At 40.4% G+C, this 20,566-nt stretch overlaps 2 protein-coding genes across 6 annotated transcripts in view; both read right to left on the bottom strand.

Moving 5' to 3' along the window:
- Positions 1–5,194: 5,194 nt before the first annotated feature.
- chrm3b (cholinergic receptor, muscarinic 3b) lies at positions 5,195–8,646 on the bottom strand. The gene is made up of 6 exons (XM_062560238.1): positions 8,592–8,646; positions 8,065–8,237; positions 6,922–7,217; positions 6,177–6,532; positions 5,817–6,119; positions 5,195–5,706 (listed from the first exon to the last, which is right to left on the bottom strand). The coding sequence occupies exons 1-6, from the start codon at positions 8,644–8,646 to the stop codon at positions 5,195–5,197; spliced, it is 1,695 nt and encodes a 564-aa protein (XP_062416222.1).
- An 8,318-nt stretch (positions 8,647–16,964) lies between these two features.
- Positions 16,965–20,566, bottom strand: part of ryr2a (ryanodine receptor 2a (cardiac)) — a 119,653-nt gene continuing 116,051 nt past the window's right edge. For all 5 annotated transcript variants that reach the window (XM_037462837.2, XM_037462841.2, XM_037462839.2 and 2 more), the window contains one exon: positions 16,965–20,513. In XM_037462837.2, the coding sequence (XP_037318734.2) occupies positions 20,418–20,513 (96 nt within the window). In that variant the 3' untranslated portion in view covers positions 16,965–20,417. The remainder of the gene's footprint in view (positions 20,514–20,566) is intronic.

Raw genomic sequence — 20,566 nt, 5'->3', positions numbered from 1 at the left:
GTGATATGGCGAGAGGTCCGTCCCGACTGGATGTCCGTCAAGCGGAGCAAGCGCAGGTTCTTCCTCGAGTGGCTCGTAAAAGAGCTTGTGACGACGCTCGTCGAGAGGAGGGCGTGTCTCCCCTGCACAGAAGCGTCTGCGGCTGCCGGAGGGCACGCGGTCAAGCCGAGGCGGAACCGGAGGCGGAACCGGAGGTGGAAGGCCTGAGGCGATGCGAGCAGGCTGGCCAATTCGACCCGAGCGTTGCCGAGGGTCAGTGTGACTGAGGGTCGATTTGACCCAAACCACGGAGACAAAGACGACTGATCGCGACGCGTTGCGAGCCGTCATCTCGCGAGACCTCGCCGGGGTCGTTCTGACCCGAACAGCGGAGGCCTCTCAGGTGTAAATGTGCGTGCGGAGGAGGAATTGGTTCGTTAAAAAAAAAACAGTGGCTCAGAAATTTGGAGATGGTTCGGATTTAAAGTATCCGATGAGCAACAAAACAACGTTATATGTAGGGGGTGCCATAAACAGGTTACAGTAGGGCTGCGAACCGTCCCGTATTACCCGGCACATCCCGAATTATCGGCAATTTTGATTTGTCCCGGCCGGGACAGCTCCAGTCCCGATTACCAATCACAGCCTGCTAAGTCAATGACGCGCGAAAAACTCCCGGTTGTTGTGAAGTTGTGACGTATCTGTTAAAATGAGCAGTGAGGCTGGCGGGAGCTGGCGCTGCTCATTGTGCGCTGCCCCCCCCTAAAACAACGGCACAAACTGCGTGAAACTGCGCGCTGCAGAAGCCGCACGCCGGAAACAACCCGAACAAGCTCCAGCCCCGAAACAAAGTTCACTGCAAACCTCATTTTCCCGCAGTGTGCCTTATGAAAAGAAAAGTGACAAGTGGTGTTCTATAAAGAAAGCGGTGTCCTATCACATTGCGAAAGATATGGTCCCTGTTGCAATTGTTGAACAAGTCGGATTCAAAATGCTCCTGAAAACGATTGACCCGAGATATGAGCTTCCCAGTCGCAACTACTTTGCAAGAGAAGCACTGCCAAAAATGTATACTGAAGTCAGGCAGAGCCTTGCTGACCGGCTCGCTAATGTTTAATTTAATTTATTATTTATTCATTTTTATTTATTTGATTTTGCAACTCCTTACCGAAATAGCTGGTTTCAATTAAACGACTGATGACATGTCATATTTGGCTTTAACTTTGCTTTGACATTTGTGTTCAGGTTTTCTTCCCTTTTAATGTGGAGAAAATATCGGGATATATACCGTATATCGATATCCAGCAAAAATATACCGGGATATGACTTTTGGTCTATATCGCCCAGCCCTAGTACCGGTACTAAAAATAGTCAGAACCGTACCGGATATCACTCACCAGCTTTGAAAATGTCCAGACTTCATGCAAAGAAAACATGAATACAGAAGGGCATATGTCAAAGATAACAGACTGTGTTATGGATGTCTAAAACACGGTCACAGCGTGAAGGAGTGCCGACATCGACTAGTCGTAGCGAGAACCCTAATAATAATTCCTTGAAATACAATATGTTCCTCTACGACTAGTCGTAGCAAGGACCTTTAATTTCAGGATACCACCAAATTTCCCATAGGGCTGTTTTGGCTTTCCATACCTTTTTTGCACCTCCCTTTCTTCAAGTGTTCAATACTTTTTCCCTGTGTAATTTCACATTATTACTAGGGCTCAATCAAATTAATCTGAATTTTCAGTGGATTAATCATGATTAATCACTATTTGCAATTACACCTTAATCCTAACCATTTTTTCTTTCTGAAATGCATACTAAAGATAAATAACCGGACACAGATACATAATTATCATTATTATTATTTTTATCATTATTATTTTTTACATAAATACATGTTATTGATATTTGACTTGGTTTAATTCATTCCAGAAAATAATCAAATCAATGTTATTTGATAAGTTACAGACTGATTTCCCTGCATGGCTCTAGAAGGGTCTCGAGCCTCTGCAGTCTATCCCACTCTGCTGCGGTCGGCAAAACGAGTTTGTGCTGCTGATGGTCCAGGGCTGCGATGACCAGACATGTCAACCCTCCCGATATTTCCGTGAGACTACCGAATTTCAAAGCCCCTCCCGAAAATCTCCCGGACCGACCTTTCTCCCGAATTTCCCCCGATTTCCACCCGAACAACAATATTGCTGCACCACTCGTCACTGGCCGTGCTGTTTCAGATCGAACAATAATAAAGGTTACACCTTGAAGTCGAGCGCGGCAATTAGAACGGAAAAAGATGAGACTGGCACTGCAAAGAAATCCGCTAGCACCCCACCCCGTTGACCGCTAGCACCCGCACCCCCCCGGCCTGCGAACATTCAGCGTGGACTGGCGCAAACGATTTGCTGAACCTGACGGCCTGACATATGCCTGCAGGTGGCAGTAATGTGTTGTATAGGATGAAGTACATTCCCTAGAGGAAGAGGTACTTTCCTGACCTGAATAATTTGTCACACTGCGCATGCGTGAAATGTGTTTAAAAAAATTACGTAATTAACAACAAACTAACGTCGTTAACGCGCTATTTTTGACAGCCTTAATTATTACACATAACTTTATTTCCAAACTTATTTTTGTTTCTATATGTATGTATTACTTGGGTTGTTACCAACATCTAGTGAAAATGTCATGTCAATAGCTCCTTTGGAAATATATTTACTAAGAAAAATGGTGACATGCTCAATACTTATTTCACCCGCTGTAGTTAGCAGACCAATCACAGCCTTGATGGCCGAGTGAGCTTGTGTAGCTTTTAAGTTTAGAAAAATGGGTCGAAACACACAAGCATGCAAAAGGGGGCAAAAAGGCCGCAAGGGGCGCAAGGGGCTCTTGCGTCTGCGTGTCCTTGGGTTTCTCTGAAAACGCAGAAGTATAAACTAGGCTTTAGGTTCGGTTGTCGATACAGACACACCCACGCAGTGTCTGCCCCGTGCTCCCGATCGCAAGTGCTGGTAGCAGGAGACTGTCCCATATGCAAGGACCCTTGATTTTCACTCCTTTTGTGTACTGTTTGTTGAGAGTCAACTGTCACTTTGTTTCGTCTTAGTCCACGAGTCCATCTGGCTGTAGTTCAGTTAAAGAATCAGTTAAATATGCTTGTCCTTGTTTCCATGTCCTTTATTTATGTCACAGGAGTTGCTGCTGGTGCAGGTTGAGGGAGGACTCAAATGCAGGATTTCAAAAAAAGTGCTCTTTAATCAACTGACGACATGCACCAACGACGGGCAGACCTAACATAGACAATGACGCGAGAGGGGACAAAAGGCACACAGGGCTTAAATACACTAGGGAGGTGCAGGTGATTGGACACAAGTGGAAACAATCAGACAATCACAGGACAAGGCAGGAAGTGAAGCTAACCCAAGGACACAAGAGACTACAAAATAAAACAGGAAGAAGAACCAAACTGTGGCAATTTAATTGGAAATCTTTGACATGGTTAGCTGGCTGGCTTCTCCAGCAAATAAACATGTAGGACAAAGTAGGTGGCTTTCTGAGGGGAGCAGAGCTGTGGTCAAGCGTCTGCACAGAACTCTGCTTTCATCAAATGGATAATTTCTCTCCAGTGAGGTCCCATCCTGTCGGTCAAAGTGGGACATTTTACCAGATTAATTATTTTCAAGCCCACTCTGCTGATATGGAGGAGAGATCTGCACAGCTGGATCAAAGCTCTAACACAATATTTTTTTCCTTTTTTATTTTGTACTTTCCTGCCTCTCGTTGTTCCTGGGTAAGTTTTCCGGTCGGCTCAGGCCCTAATTAGCTTGCAATTGCACTTGGCATGTTGCAGTATGTCTTAACTTTTAAATACTGTGTATTTGTGCACATACAGATACGTTAAAAAAACGGAGCCTACAACCACTGCTCCATACTTTAGATCAATAAAACTCCACTGGGAACATTTATACAAAAGGATAAACACACATGTGCAAAGTATTTACTCTTTGTTTTCAAAACCATGAATATGTTCTGTCACAACAGCATGGGAAGCAGACAGCAGGGAGTGTTGTGCAGTCAAATTTGGCAAATGTAAAGTGGACACTGCAATTTGAATGTTGATTTCTTGCAATGCCTGGAAAATATATTAAGCTATTAAACGTGCACTCAAAATGCATCTATACATACAAAAATAATTACAATAAGTAGCTATAATAGAAGGATGACATTTTACAATGTTACAGTAATTCTTGAGAAAAGTTTCACAAAAAAAGAGATACACTTGTATATTGTATAGGAACGTAATTCTGTAGGAAACGGGGTGAAATTAAGCCTTTTTAAAAAACAAAAACAGATTTAACATCAATTACTCACCCTGAACACAGAATACACAAAATAAATCTTGTGGATATATTAAGAGTAAATTCAAAGCTGATCATTATGATATGAGATTCTTAATACAATTTTTCTAAAGTAGACTAAGTAATCTGTCTAACAGTGTTTTGAGTATTGAGGCATTTACAAAGGAAAATGATACAAAGTATTCTTCCAAATAGCACATAGCACAATAGCACTTCCAAAAGGTGTTTTCTATACTTAAAAAAAAACTTTCTAGCATGAATTTCAGTATGTAGACTACAGCCCCCTAAAAAGTGTACTGCAAGAATAATCTTAACAAATGCAGCAGGCTGAATGACAATCATAAACTACAGCTTCCAAAGATTACCATAAATATAAATACACCAAATTAGTTATTCGTACCAAATTGCAACTAAATATTGACTTTTACTGAATGCAGAAACATAAATACCCTATTTCATATATTTAATATAAATACCAAAACCGCTCTACTTAAGCTGTCCTGTTGCCACAGGAATTTGCTTTGTGAATGATGTTATATATAACAACACTGTACCTCCTCCTCTGGGAACCATGAACCTCCACAAAAAATATCATAACATTACAGCATTGATTTTTTAAAGATGGCATCCTTTGTGGGGTCACCAATTTATAAAAAATGTCCTGGGCCATGAAATGTTGTTCCAGTAGTATGCAGCGCCACTACTTGTTTTGCAAGACTTCCTATAGAATACGTTTTGTTTCGCAAAATTCTGTTAAGCATCTTTTTAGACTTGTATGCTGAATTCCAAATCAGAATATGGATCAGGAAAGACAACCAGGAAACAAATGGCAATCAACCATGTTCAAATGTATTCTAAATTGGGTCTTTTTTCTTAAAAGCCACAGCCTTCCTCTGAGGAAAGTTAGGCTGGTTTTTCTTTTGATTCCACTGGCACATAAGAATATCCCTGAAAGTGGTTCGGAAGGTCTTGTTGCAAAGGGCATAGCAGATGGGGTTGATCGTGCTGTTGACATAACATAGCCAGTAACCCAGCGCCCAAAGAGTCTCTGGAATACAGTCCTGACAGAAAGTGTTGACCAAAACCATGATATTATATGGTAGCCATGTTGTGATGAAGACGAAGAGGATGGCACTGAGTGTCCGAGCTGCTTTCTTCTCATTTGCCTTTTTTTCATTCTTGCGCTTGTTAACCTCTGTCTTGGCCTTAGAAGCAAAGCGCTTAGCCATAGTTGCATCTTTGATAGTGATGGCTGCAGTAGATTGGTCGGCGGGTGATGAGTTGGCCGGGTTTGATTGTAACCCCTTTTGACTTTTTTTCGACGACTGTTTATCTTTGTTTTTCACTCTTCGAGATTTCTTTGCATCTAGACAGATAGAAAGATAAACAGAAAGATCAATTAACCATGTATGTGAATTTTTTTTTTTATATATATATAGTTGCATAGACTAAGTGGTCTCATTGTTTATGTCCAACCTGTTCGCGGCCTTGTTGGGTCTGCACCGTCACTTTCGTCCTCTGAACCTGACTGGGCTCCATCTTGATTGTTGTTAAGACTGTCACAGCTGCTCTGCTCAGTTTCCCCAACAATAGCTATTGTGCTGTTGACGGACCTCTTTGATGCATTGCGACCTGACAGAAGTAATGAAAACCGAAAGCAGGATGCCGCACACCTCGCCTTGCTTCCTGTTCCTCCAGGTATGCTGGCATTTTTCTTGCTGTCCTTGTCTGAAGCTAGCTCATTTAGGTCATAGCTGCTGCAGCTTTGAGAGCTTATGGCTGAAGAATCCTTCTGGCTGTTGGACGCACCTTCTCCACCAACTCTTCCTTTACCACTCCCTTGATTCTGAGCCTGGCTTTGGCTGTTGCCTGACCCAGAGGCCTTGAGACCTTGCATATCTTTAACCCGTTTCTCTGTCTCCTGATAAATCTTCCAAAACAAGAATGACATGATAGTCACAGGCAAGTAGAATGCAGCAACAGCAGTGGAGAATGTAATGATGGGCTCGGACAGGAACTGGATGTAGCACTCATTGGGCTGGACTGTCCTCTCACCCACGATGTACTGCCAGAAAAGGATGGCTGGGGCCCAAAGAATAAAAGATACTGACCAAGCTAATCCAATCATGGTCATAGCTCGCTTAGTTGTACGCTTGGCCCGGTATGTCAAAGGTCTGGTAACAGAGAAATACCTAAGACAACACAGAGAAATATTAGGCAACTGTGTATATCAATCACCTGAATCACCTAAATTGTCCAACTTCAACTTTGTGCCCCTTATCTTCCAACTCACTGAGCACCCTTTGGTGTCAGTATGAGATGTACAAGGATTACAATCCTATATGTCAGGCAATACATCCTACATCATTGTGGCTCCTATTCACGTTATAAACAATACAAAACAAATTTCTGTGGTCTTTGTAAAATAATCTCTTAATACAATGTTATCGTTTAGGAAGATGCCACCACCTACTGGTATGCTGTTTTATTTTAAAAAGCCATTCTACACACACGATGGAGCTGTGAGTTTCATATTAGGTAAGTTAATCAAACAAATATATAATAAATTATTTTTTGTTACCTGTCAAAGCTGATGACAAGCAAGTTCATGACCGAAGCGTTACTGGCCACATAGTCTATTGCAAGCCATAAGTCACACACCACTGGTCCCAGAGCCCATTGGTCCATGATGATGTAAGTGGTGTATAGGTTCATTGACAGCGTGCCAATGGTAAGGTCAGCAAATGCTAGGCTAAGCAGGTAGTAGTTGTTCACTGTCTTCAGGGCCTTATTGATCTTGAAGGACACCAACACAAGGATATTGCCAACAACCGTGACAAGAGAAAGTGATCCAGTGAGGAAGACAATTACGATGACCTGACAATGAAGACATAAGGAGAGACAAAGTACAAAGGAGGGAAAGTGTTACATTTTAGAGTATCAACACCATCGATGCTATGAACTATCCTTAAAACAGATCAGTGTTTCTTAAAGCCAAAAATTCTATGGCACCACAAAAACTAAAATGATCTCAAATGCTGCATAACACCAGTAGTGTTTTTTAAATAGACTGACTCTTCTGTTAATGAGGTCATCAACAACTACTGCTTTAGTTCTACTTTACTGTATCAAATCATACTTTCAATGCCCTGAACAATCAGAAAAATTCTGCAGCAAAATTATTTTAAGCTTTCTCCTAAGGTTTAGATCAACTGTTTAGATCAACCTGCAATGTTTTTATGACAAACTGTCAGAGCACACTCAAGGAGAACCATGTGGATGCACTTATATGAGAATTCTTGTCAATAATTAATTTTGACAAATCTCACTTTTTCATAAATGCAAAGTTTCACCTGGAACACCAGTAAACTATAACCGAAGGGTTCAAATCAGCAATAAATTCCTTGGAGCACTCATGTGAAGAATACAGTTAAATTCCTCACTACTGAAAACATGGAACTTACACATAAAAAGCTGCTCCTTCCGGGAGTGATCCCTACCACCAGCGTACACATCTTGTGTCCATTCAGTTGTCTAGATATGCAATATTAACCCATATGAGTTATCCCTTATCCTTTATCGGTATATCTGTATATTTCTAAACATTTTTTGTATATATCCATCAGTGTTCTTTGATGATTTATCCAATATTGCAGTGTCACCAAAGCAATTAACTAAGAACTAATGATGTTTAAAAAATAAAAGTAGATTAGCTGCCTGTTACCTGCAAGACAGTATGTCCACCCAATGGGTCAAAATCCTCTGCTGGCAGGATTAATGTCCCGTTAACTGGTGAATCTGTGAAATTCCCTCCGTGCCTTGAGATATGAGTGACATTATGCTGCTTCCATCCTCCAACACTGTCAGATAATATGGCCAACTCATTGTACGAACCACCTGAACATGGGGAGAAACATCATTTACGTTTCATCTGAGATCTGGAGAGTCCATGATTACTGACCCCAATAATCAGATCTGAAAAGCTTTCTCAGGCACAAATCCCAGCAAAACTGCTTAAATGAGAGAGAGCTTTTTAGAATAATTTGGGATCAATTTTTATTATACTATTTAGTTTTCTAAACCATTGTTTGAGTTTATTGATTGTATGGTCACTTTAAAAGTATCAGTTCAAATTTGCAGGAAAATCCCAAATATCAAAAGGACTTGATTGTTGTAGAGATACTAAGTTCTGTAGTCTTGTGCAGACAGCAGGCTCGGCTATGACGGTGGTATCAGGCTGGTCTCTCATACCAGATGACCTGTTGGTGAGCAAGTGGATGGAATCAGAGCTGGAGGTCAGGTTCATGATGACCAATGGACATCTCGAAGAAGACAAAAAGAAAAGGGATTAAAAGAAATAAGGTAAATTTTGTAGGTTAATGTAATTATTTAAGATTTTTCCTTAATATTTGAGGCATGTTATTAATTTCAAAGATGAAGTTTAATGAATTAAGTTTAAGTTTTGTTTGAGCACAGAAAAAAAACAGAATTACCGCTAGATTCAATGAGTGGTAATACAACATCCATAACATTATAGCCGTTATGGTACTAAAGCCTGAAGGTCAATGATGAAGCAAGATGCCCATGTTTGCCAAATGGCCCAATATATAGTCTGAAAATGGCCAGGAAGAATATTAAAGCAAACTGTTAGCTGCTTTTTACAAAAAAATAATGTTTAATGAATAAGAGTTCCCTAAATAGCTTTTACTGAAAGTGATTGTCTTATGAATTGTTACAACTAAACAATTGCCAAATAAAGAAAAGAGGGCAATATGTTCAGCAGATTAAAAATTGTCCACAGATGAATAAAGCCCATGGTTTAGTCGGGAGGTGAGTTTGGTTTAGCAGCTTTATAACCGGCCCAAATGAACCTCACCTAACCAGCAAACACGCCAAAAGTGATTCTTATTCAACTAGACAGAAATTACCCTTAAAACGTTTTCACCTGCATTTGGGAATTTTAGACCTGTTCAATTTAACAGTAAATACTATCTTAAACTTGTTGCACATTTCACATTTGAATCAGTTCATTCATGTCCTAATTTCTTTAACTTATGTGAGCATTATCCAGTAGAGGCTTCTGCTTGTATGCTTGTATTGAGTCCCACTGTCCACAGTAACGTCTCCTTAGTCTCCCCGCATATGTTTTGGCTGCCTCCAGCTGACATTTTATTTGTTACATTTTCTATTCACTCACCAATGATAGCAGTGTTCATTAGATATTTTCTTTTGAACGTCAACACAGACATGTATAGAGAAACAGGTAATGGCATTGAACTCTGAAGATTTTTCATTTAAAGATGAATATTTCCTGCTTAAATTAATGAAGCACCGGGGCTTTGTAGTTTTAGCCACTTAATTTCATGATGAAAATGAGACAAACATGCTCTTTGTTGCGAGTGCAATCCTTTGCTCCATTGCATTGCTGATTCTGGCATAGATTAGCATAGCCTGTAAAGAATAAATGACATTACTAATACAGGCTGTACTAATTAAAGCCAGAACCATCATATCTCCTCAGCAAATGTCTTCAATCCGCATCTTTTGCTGGGTGATGTTGGAGAAGGAAAGGTTTGCTGAAACAAACACTTATCAAACAATATAGAAGACCACTGCTCTACTTAAAAGTGGCTCAAATGTTGAGTTTGAATCAAACCCACAACCCTGCGTAACTAGTTAGCCCATCAGCTAGTTTGCTTTCAGCCATATTTACGTCAGTCTCAGTGCATTGTTTATTCACAAAGCAGCTTGTTAATGGTAAGTAACTTTGATATTGGTGGTATCTAGCTAGCAGGAGCTAACTGATGAGACCTTAGTGGTTTCTCAGCTTGTTAGTTTAAGAGGCAGAAGTGATCAGCAGATGTGAATGTTATACAGTTTGGGTTTGAACAAGAATACAAATAAAATGTAACTAAACATAAAGTGAAAATATAGCTATTTATATCAATCCTTGCACACTTAAAAATTATTATCCAGCCTCTTTCAAATGTTTTAATTTCCACTGAGAATGAAATTAAAGTCTCAAGTACTTCGCAAAAAACAGCCCATAACAAGCTGAGACAAACACGCAACATGGTGCTATAGCAAAGCTCCTCTTCAAACTAGAAGGTTTTTCCAGAATTTGCGCTTTCGGAATATGAACTCAATATAGTATGGCCTAAAAAAATCACAGTTTATAACTATTTAATCAAACCACTGAGTGGACTGCAGAAGGTACCCCCCTCTAGAAGGCTATTGGTTGTATAATTAGAGGAGCATTGGTTCTTTTCTGCACTTAACAAGTGATAAACCATAGGTAGCGTATACATAATCATTCTGAATGTATACACATTATTTACTGAAATCAGACTTTATTTATTTTGCTTGATGCACCTTCATAAAATATGACTATTTAAATATATCAAATTTGTTGGAACTGTACTACTTTACAACATAGATTTAATACTATCATAGAATGTTTCAGTGGTAATTCAGAAAATGAAAAAAATAAAAAAGATTTAAATCAAGATTTTAGGAGGTTAATGCATTTCGTGTACTTCTTTTCTGTCTGTTTGACTATAAAACCATGAGCGACCTGCTGCGTTTATTATATTTAAGAATTAAAGTAAGCAAAAGCTGAATAGTGAGTTACTGTAATGAAATCCACTTACCAGTACACTCTGGTTCCCAGTATCCAATATGATATCCGAGCTGGGAAGCTCAGCTCTGCTCATGCAGCATGCTTTTTCCTGTTTTGGCTGTTCAGTTGGTGTATGACTGGAACCTCAAGCTCCGCCTTTAAAAACCCCTTTGCTCACGTCTGCAGTAGAACCTCTCAGATCTGGTTAAATGACAGAAGCAATTTTAAGATTTGATGTCACGTGGGCCCTTGGGGCTGTCTATCTATCCATCTAATCTCATAAATCTTATTCATGATAGAGATTCTTCTTTCAGTGTCTATTCATTGTTTAGCACACCTGATTAAGAGTACCTTTGCTGTTCAGTTTTGGGTTTCTGCAAGAGCTGTAGCGTGACTTCTACTAGCCTTTCTTTTGGGATAAAACACTTCCAGCAGTAGAGTTTAAGAAGTTTAATATTATGGGTTTAGCTGAATGGGCTCTAAAAAGACCTCTCTGCTTGCCCCCCCGCCCCCCCCCCCCCCCACACACACACACACACACACACACCAACAGACACACACACATACAATACAGAAAATATAACAAGCTATAAAGTTACGGGGAAGTGCGTGGCCGACGTTTGTACTGGATGAGTTACAAAGGTCTAAATACATACTTAAAAAAGGCAGAGTCCAGCTAAGGCTTGTGGGACTGATCCCCCACCCCCTTCAGACACACCTTTTTTTGGGGGGAAATCGGTATGCACTACAACCACACAGAAGTAGCGCCCACTCAAACTCCTACTCCTCTCCTCTTTCTTAAACTGCTTCCAACAGCTCAGCAGCTCAGCAGAGAAATTGGGTCAGCAATGGTATACTGACCTATGGGTGCAAGGGGAGCCCAAAAAAATTATTTTTGTAATCCGAAGCATTCTGCTGGATCCATACAAGCATTTATGAACTTCTTTATATATTTTACCTCACCCCCAATTACACAACATCACCTTTGGCTTCATTACACTTCAAGCATCCCTACCTGGGCAAGGCAAAAGTAAGGCAATTTTATTTGTCCAGCACATTTCAACAACATATTCTTCATATGAGAGTAGTCTGATTTTGTAACTGTCTTATATGTCTTTTCAGGTTGAGGTTCAAATCCCAAAGAAAGTTTTTGGACATCCAGTTTTTGTTTTTCTCAATGCATTTACCCAGCACCCGCATTGGACTGTAGTCCCCTGTTGATATAGTTATATAAATTGTTGGTCATCGGCATAACTATGATAACACACTTTGTTGATTTCCGTAATCTGGAATAATGGAAGCATAAGGATGTTGAACAGAAGGGGTCCCAGTATTGAACCTTGGGGAACACCATATGTCAATTTCTTCAGCTCTGATGTGTAAATTAGCTACAGACACAAAGTATTCCCTGTCTTTCAAGTAGGATTCAAACCAGTTAAGTGCTATACCAGAGTCCCACCCAGACCATAAGTCTATCCAATAGTATGTCATGGTCGACCCTGTCAAATGCTGCGCTAAGATCGAGTAATACTGAAATTCGGCAGTTGTCTGTCTTTAAGTGTATCTCGTTGAAAAGCTAAAGAAGCCCGATTCAATACTGTGGTGATGTTGAAAACCTGACTGGAAGGCATCTAAGCCACTATTAATGGCCAAGAAGTAGTTAAGCTGTTGGAAAAAGGCTTAACTATTTTACTTAAAAAACAGCAGGTCAGGAGGAGAGGACTGGTGAGGAGGAAAACTTCTGTATGAATTGTTCACTGGTGCTTTCAGTGACCATTTTTGAGAGATTGCACTCTCAAAGAAAGCATTGTCAGCGAGTGCATCGTCAGTCACAACAACCTGAATGTTTAGCCCTTTGGTGATGATTAGGTGAGAGAGGTAAGAGTGTGCTCCCTGTAGTGGGCGGGTCCTGTTACATGCAGAGTCAGATCATAGTTATCAAGGATACCACATAGTTCTATAAACCATTTTTCCTGGGGATTATCAATATGTGAAAGCGGAGAAGTGTGAATTTCACTCATCTACCATGGCCTTCCTGGGGTACATCATTGCAGAGGGGCAGGTAAAGATGGATCCAACCAAGGTGGGTGCAGTCTTAGAGTGGCCGGGACCAGGCACTAGGAAGGATCTGCAGAGGCTTTTTACAGGCAATTTATACGCAACTACAGCTGGAGGCTGCTCCACTGACCGCTGGTCTGGACAAGCGTCTGAACTTCCGCCAAGCCAGGTGGACCCTGTTTTTTGGTCCATTCTGGTTTTCCGGTTTTTACCTACAGGTCTGGCTCCCAGAATGGTCAGCTAGACGCCAGAGGTGGGACAAAGTCATTGTTATGCAAGTCACAAGTAAGTCTCAAGTCGTCGCCCTCGAGTCCCGAGTCAAGTTGAGTCAAAGATGAGGCAAGTCCCAAGTCGAGTCAAAAGTCAAAGCCAACAAGTCTCAAGTCGAGTCCAAAGTCTTACCATTTTAGTTTCGAGTCATTTCAAGTCCTCTTAATACAGAAAATCCCTTATAACCACATGTTTTATTTGAAACTACTCTTTACTCATATCAATGTTAACTGATAATATTCATTGTCTATTGTACACTACGATAATACATTTCCGTTTATGCAATATTAAGAATATTTTCACTGCTTCAAAAGCCCTTCCCTCAAGAAACCGAAGTCATATGCTTTAAAGCAAAGTGGGGACGGGGAACCCTGGGTGATGGTGCGCTGCCTCACAGACCTAGACTACAAAGGGAAGGGTAATGGTGGATCGACTGTGACTGTGTTATAGTACTTTAAAACGGACGTTGACATAATGTTGGCGAGGATTTCCATCGGAGTCTGAATCCGGGTTCAAAAATCCCGATTTTTGTAAGCATGAACGAGCTGTCTCGTTGATACGGTAAAATGCTCGTGAGTTACGGTACATTCGATAAGGTGCTCAGCATTCGTTCAAAACTTGCCTTTCTTTGTGCAACTTCAGGTGTCGAACAAAGTTGGACGTTGTGGCAGCTCCGTCTGTAATCTTCGACCCGCATGTTTTGCAAATAGCAACTCGTTTTTTGTCGACTACCTCGTAATTTTTATAGCCAAACGAAACTATCTTCGGTATCATTTTTCCAACTGGCGCGTTGTTGCGCTTCATTGGTTGTCTTGCAATGTGCGTGTTTAGATGCTGTTGAATCAGAACCAGGTGGGACTGCAGTGATTGGATGTCGTGCAGGCAGCGCGCGCTCTCTGCATACAGGTGGCACACATTTTTTTGACAGATGCAGATAAACAGAGCGGCGCGGCGGTGTGAAAATGTTTTCCCCCAGTTTTCATGGGAAGTAGCAAGTCTTCTCGAGTCAAAAGGCTCGAGTCCAAGTGAAGTCACGAGTCATCGATGTTAAAGTCCAAGTCGAGTTGCAAGTCTTTGTACGTTTTGTCGAGTCGAGTCTTAAGTCATCAAATTCATGACTCGAGTCTGACTCGAGTCCAAGTCACATGACTCGAGTCCACACCTCTGCTAGACGCCCTTCCTTGAGTATTCGCTAAGGAGGAGGGGGCCTGTGCCCCGCCAGACATGATTGTGCTCAGGACTGTCTTGTGTAGAGTTGAAGAGTCAGTCTTGCCTTGAGGTTCCACCCTCAGACTAATGGCCAGGCAGAGAGTGCCAATCAGACGCCAACCTTTCGCCGCACTCCGGCACCAGCCTATTCTGTTGGTTACAAGGTATGGCTTTCCACTAAGAACCTGGTACATCAGGCCGTTTGTTGAGGACCGGGTCATCAACCCTGCGGTGGTCTAGTTGAAGCCTTTCAAATTTCCTGCCTGAAACCGTTTTTCCTGAGTCCATTGATACCTCCCCGTACACAGTACGGAGTCGGGGGTTCCAGTTCCTTGTAGACTGAGATGGCTATGGACCTGAGGAGAGGTGCTGGATTCCCCTGGACGTAGGGCTGATTATGGAATTCTACCATCATCGACCCAGGGCCTCAAGTGCTCCGCCCGGGGGCAATCGTCGGGGGTAGGTACTGTCACAAACTCTCATCCAGATCATAATCGGCTACAAGATAAAGAGGAGGACCTGACATCCAGTCCCTGCCAGGTAGTTATGTCACTTTTGATTACCACCTCTAGTAAACCCCCCCTACAACATGGTCTCACTGCACTTGGTATCGTCTCACCACCACTCTCGGGTCTCGACCAGGTAACCTCCTCACTCCTCACCTTATTCTTTAATAAATACTTTTTTGTCACTATTGTTTGGTCTGCTTTTGGGTTCCTTTCCGAACCAGCTACTGGTTGAAAAAGTACTTCATACAATATGAAAATAGATGTATAGTAAGTGATCAAAAAAGTGTCCAGATTGAAGGACGACGCTTCTCTCCACTGAGTCACCGCCAGTCAAAACTATAACACAGTTTGGAATTTTGTATAACATTTCTCCCCTGAAGTCTGATAGAAAATGTTACACTGTTCCTTTAATCTATTTAATAGAATAAAATGTGTTAAATACCTCCGCTTTCATTATATTTATTACTAACCCATCTGAATTAACAACATTGGTCCATATTGGTGATTAAGGATGCATTTCCAAGCCAAATATGACGTTGTTAGGTTATTGGGTGTGTGGTAGATATGAGCAAATCTCTAATAAGATTGACCACAAGCTTAGAAACCTTAGAAATTATCTTACTGGCTAAGATGCCTAATCAATTACTTTTAACTTTACCAGGATCTTGTTTTAAATTGTTTAAAATTTTCTTAGAATTTCATCGGAACCTTTTGTAAAACTTGTATGAATGGGGGCTCATTGACATTATATGACTATTACAGATATATAATATATACCTCTAAATAGAAAATGTTTTCAATATTAAACAACAAGCAGCTGCGTTGACATAGAACCCAACTCCCATTTCACATGAAAACCCTTAACATTGGAAAATGAAGATGCATTATTTTGCCAGCATTTGGAAAGACCGACAGACTAGTTTGACCAATTATATCAAATTAAAACATTAAAAAAAATGTATATACCAGAGATCTGCCCTGTGCACATGTATTAGGGTATTTGTTGACATTTTCAAAGATGGCGAGAATGAGTGTATTTTTCTCTGTAGCCTTTATATTCTATATAAAATAACAACAAAGCATGCAATAAGTCAACAATGTTGAATTAAGAAATTTCTCCTTCTCACAAGTTCATGAATAAAGTTTTATTTTCAAAATCATGCAAATTCATTCATTACTCAGACTCAGTCCCATCGATTACCATTACCAACAGTTTACTCAAAAAGGCAAACTGATCAACACAATTCAGTGGCAAATTACTGCTGCTTCTGTTATTACGATTTATATTAATAAGAAAAATGCCATTTAGTAGTGGCATTATTCAGTTTGAGGTAAAATATAAAAAGAAAAATAGGCATGGCATCGTGAGCACACAGCACCCCACTGTAACACTTTGAACATTCTTGTATTGGTCCATTTATTTGTGCTAAATGTATCCTTCCCCACTCAAGATTAAAGGTGTATTCCGTAAAGAAGGCTTGTGTCTGGTGGCAGCATGTATTTTTACTTGTACTACATAATGTCTGGGACAAACTGACTCAGGTGAGATAGCAAATTGATTTCTAATGAGTAGCAGCAATTAGATCTCATGACAGCTTTTCAAGGTGGGAGTACTGCTAGCAAATGTTTAGTGTTAGCTGAGATTTATAACATGGAAAACCCAAACATTAGGCAGCAAACTTATTTGGCATACTGCATAATACTGCATGCCATGTATGCCAGTGAAAGTGTCACTTTCTCAAGAAGAAAATAGGACCTCCTCTCCTTGTGGACGTGAAAGCTGATAGCAGAAACAGAAGAGAGGCATGTGGTTTTGTGCAAAGACCTAACAATATATATATAAACATATACTCTTCTGCATCTTTATAATTAAATGTTGTTCCCTTTCCATTATTATTCATATGCCTAAATAAATACATAGATTATGAATTAAATGAGTAATTGTATTTATAACTGAGACAAAGTTAAGCAAGCTTTTATTTGTTTTGCCTTTGTTTGCAATTTACAATATCAGTCACCTCCCATACACTTCCTGAAGGGCTATTGCTTGAGCCTAAAATAATACTAACAAATAAATATTTGACTCTTAGTATATTTAAACAGAGATGGAGAAGTGAGTATAAGCCAGAGCCACTCCCTTTTTTTAGGGATGCACTCGTGGCAAATTACTTTAAGAGTTACATTGAAGGACACAACACTTAAATACAATAATACAGAAATATTAATTCTTAAATAATCCTATTTAACAAGTTATAGATGACACAGAGTTAGTGTCTTTGATATATTTGTTAATCAAAACCAGCATAATAATCATGCAATGGCAATTTCTTTAGTTATATCTTTTTTGAAAAATGTCAATACAAATACAAAACAGTAAGTCGTTTTCATGTATTGCATAAGATAATCACCAAAAAAAAAGATAAAAATCTGATAAACCAACCGAAGTGTTTGTCAGCTATAAGCATTCATTCAATCAACACAAAAATGAATAATAATGCAAAAACAACTGTGCTTTAAATAAAATATATTGTTCATGATGTTATTCATTTAATTAGTTACCCAAGCTTTTTGTTTTTCTTCCACTTTAATCACAGTCTTCTTCCCAGTGAGGGGTGTGACAATTGAAGTCGCTAGTGGAGTTGGAAAAAATTGCAATACAACACAATGTCGTGGATTATGGATATCCGTCTCTCAAAGTTGATTCCTATATTGCATGAGACAGGAGATGGATACACAGTCGGTATGTCTGCAGCAAGATTTGCACTAAAACATGGCTATGGTAATTCAATTAATCCATATTAAAAGTGGTATAGGCAATGGAACTCTCAAAGAGTTGTTATTGTGACAACCAAATCAGATATAACTAAATTAAGAAGCCGCAAGAAAAAAAGTGTTTAAAATATGAAAGGGACAATGAACTGTAGATTTTGGTGGGTAGCTGCTGTTGTTAGCATTAGCAGTGTGACTAGCCCAAGCTAAAGTTAGCTGGTGTTCCTTATAGGTCCTGGTAGGTTTCTAGCTGCTAGCGTTAGCCAGCCTGGCTACTATCCTCAGCACTAAAACTATAAGAATCCCAAGTCGAACCACAAAGCCCCAACCACAGTGCTATGATTACGGCTGTGTCAAACACCCTGTGTTGCAGTCATAAGTCTTTCATTTTGCTATGACTAGAACGTGAAATTGTTTACTGGGCATTTTACCATGAGGAGACGGTCGACTCATTTAGCCGGCCTCAAGTGGCCGTTCAAGGGACTGCGTATCCGCTTCAGCTTAGTTTTGGAGACCAGGAGATTGCTGTTTGGCAGCAGTGATAAATAAACGTAAATGTATATGGAGTCCCCCAAAATAAAGGTCGAAGCCTTCTGCACTTTTTTGAATTGCCCTTCCCTTTTCACTGCACAAATACAATACAAGCACAACGTAAAAGTGAAATTATGTCAAATGTGATAGTTCTAAGGGGTGCACCAGTGTGTTCAAGGACCATTGTGGCATGACAGACATTTTAAATTCCCAATGACAAAGTCCTGAGGGCAATTCTCTCTCACCTTCTATTTCCACTTTTGTATAGTGCGCACACATGTTTCTGTCTTTTATAAATACCACCACAGTCAGCCTGCTCTAGGAGTCATCCTCGGTGTTTGCTTTGTATTCATGTGAGGCCTTCCGAAATGCCTCTCTCCACCTCCAACTTGCATAACTTACCCCTGGCTTAGTAAGGCACTGTATCCTCCGTTCTTCCATCCCACTGCTCTTATCCATACATTGTTCATATGCCTTCAGCCCGTCCTCCAGCTGTTATTGATGGGTTGGTCCAGTCTGTTTGAATATTCATCTTAGTTAACGAGCATGTGATAACTTTTTTTAAAGCTATAAAGTAAAAACAAATCCCTTTTTTTGCAGCTTCGGTATTGCTTTTTTTTTTTTTATAAAACTACATCCTTTAATTAACAAATGTACTGAGCATGCCCTAGTTAAGTAGCATCAATTGAAAAAAAGTCCTAACCTCCAACTAGACTAGTGACACCTACAGGCTGTGATGCTTAGCGAAGCTGACTCGTAGTTATTCTTGAAGCCTCGACCAGAAGCAGGAATATTTAGCGTTTTCCTGAATGGTTGCAAGACTGTCATTAGCTCAGTGAATTTCATGGCAATCGGACAAGTGGTGGCTCACCTACTTTGACCTGGATCACACTGTTGGACAGACAGCGACTCTATTCTAAGGCCATGCCTCTTACTGGAGCATACAAGCATTAAAAAGGTTTATATTTAGTGACTAACCATGTCATTAATAAATTTTACCATTTTGAAAACATAGTTTGGGGGGATTTATTTATTTATGTCGTCGATGTAGATAATGACGTAGGATTATGACTTGTTGATGACTTGACTTCCCGGTCAGTCAGTTCGTGAAACAAAACATACTTTGACCATAGTGCTAGAAATGTGAACACTTAGTTAGGGAGCCCTTCACACACAGTGTTGGCATGTACAGGGTATGGACAAAATATTAACATCTGTAACCTATACCTTTATTCAATCCAGTAAAACAGCCCTATTTGTGAAGATCGGGACGTTCCGTTTTTGTTGAGCGTGTCGCAGAGGTGTTGATTTGACTCTGGTAATTGTGGAGCCCGAAGTTTGGTGGTGTTGCATTAGATTATTATTTTGAGGCACCTTAAATCTTTCCACTTCACATGTACCACAAACTAGAGTTGAATTGTATCCCTCACCTCTTTGACAGTTTGTAACAAAAGCTGACATCCAAGATTCTAAAAGGTCCAACTATTGCAGAGCTGTTGTGTTGGATTACAGCGCATTGAACAGATTCTCCTTTGTTCTATCCACACCCTGTACCTACATGCAACGTGCATTGTACACATGAAAAGTAGTAAAAATCCTCATACTAATTTCATTGTCCTGACAGTCTCTCGGGAAGAATTCTCTTTATTTTTCCTTTGCTCTCCTCCCTTGTCCGTCTCATACTTCCTTTGACTTTGCTCCGGTAGCATTTTTCCGCTTGTCACTGCGCATGTGGAATAAGATGAAGCAACAAAGTCCTCATCTGAGCCAAAAACCTTGACATGCCACCGGCCCCTTATTTTACAGCATATACTCGGGTATTTTCTATGTACAAGGTCAGAGTTCAACGCATTCCAAGAAAAGTGTGCTGGAAGTTGGTGAAAAGCTGGCGAGTTGAGTGCCTGGATGAGGAAAATCCAGGTTTAGGGCGGAGCCTGTTGGAGATGTGGTTCCTCACATGGGAAAGGAAGTCGAGAACTTGTTGTTGTTGAACATGATCTTCTTAGAGAACTTTAAGAAAGGTTTCAGGGAAAAGCAATGGCAAAATGGCTTCAGAGGGCTTTGAACGGGTTAAAGTATGAAAGGGAAGAGTTTGTTGCTCCAAGAAACGGATCAGTTAAGCTGATCCTCGTACTGTTTCCGGAAACAGTCACCAGCAGGGAAAAACTCCCAGCAGCGCTCTTGGTACATCTTCCATACGTAAGATTCCTTCAAGACAGAGAGATGGAAGAAGGAAGGAAGGGATTACATTATGTACAACA

This window comes from Pungitius pungitius, chromosome 21 (assembly GCF_949316345.1).
Source record: "Pungitius pungitius chromosome 21, fPunPun2.1, whole genome shotgun sequence".
Lineage (NCBI taxonomy): Eukaryota > Metazoa > Chordata > Actinopteri > Perciformes > Gasterosteidae > Pungitius > Pungitius pungitius.
This window is presented reverse-complemented; position numbering and strand designations above follow the sequence as displayed.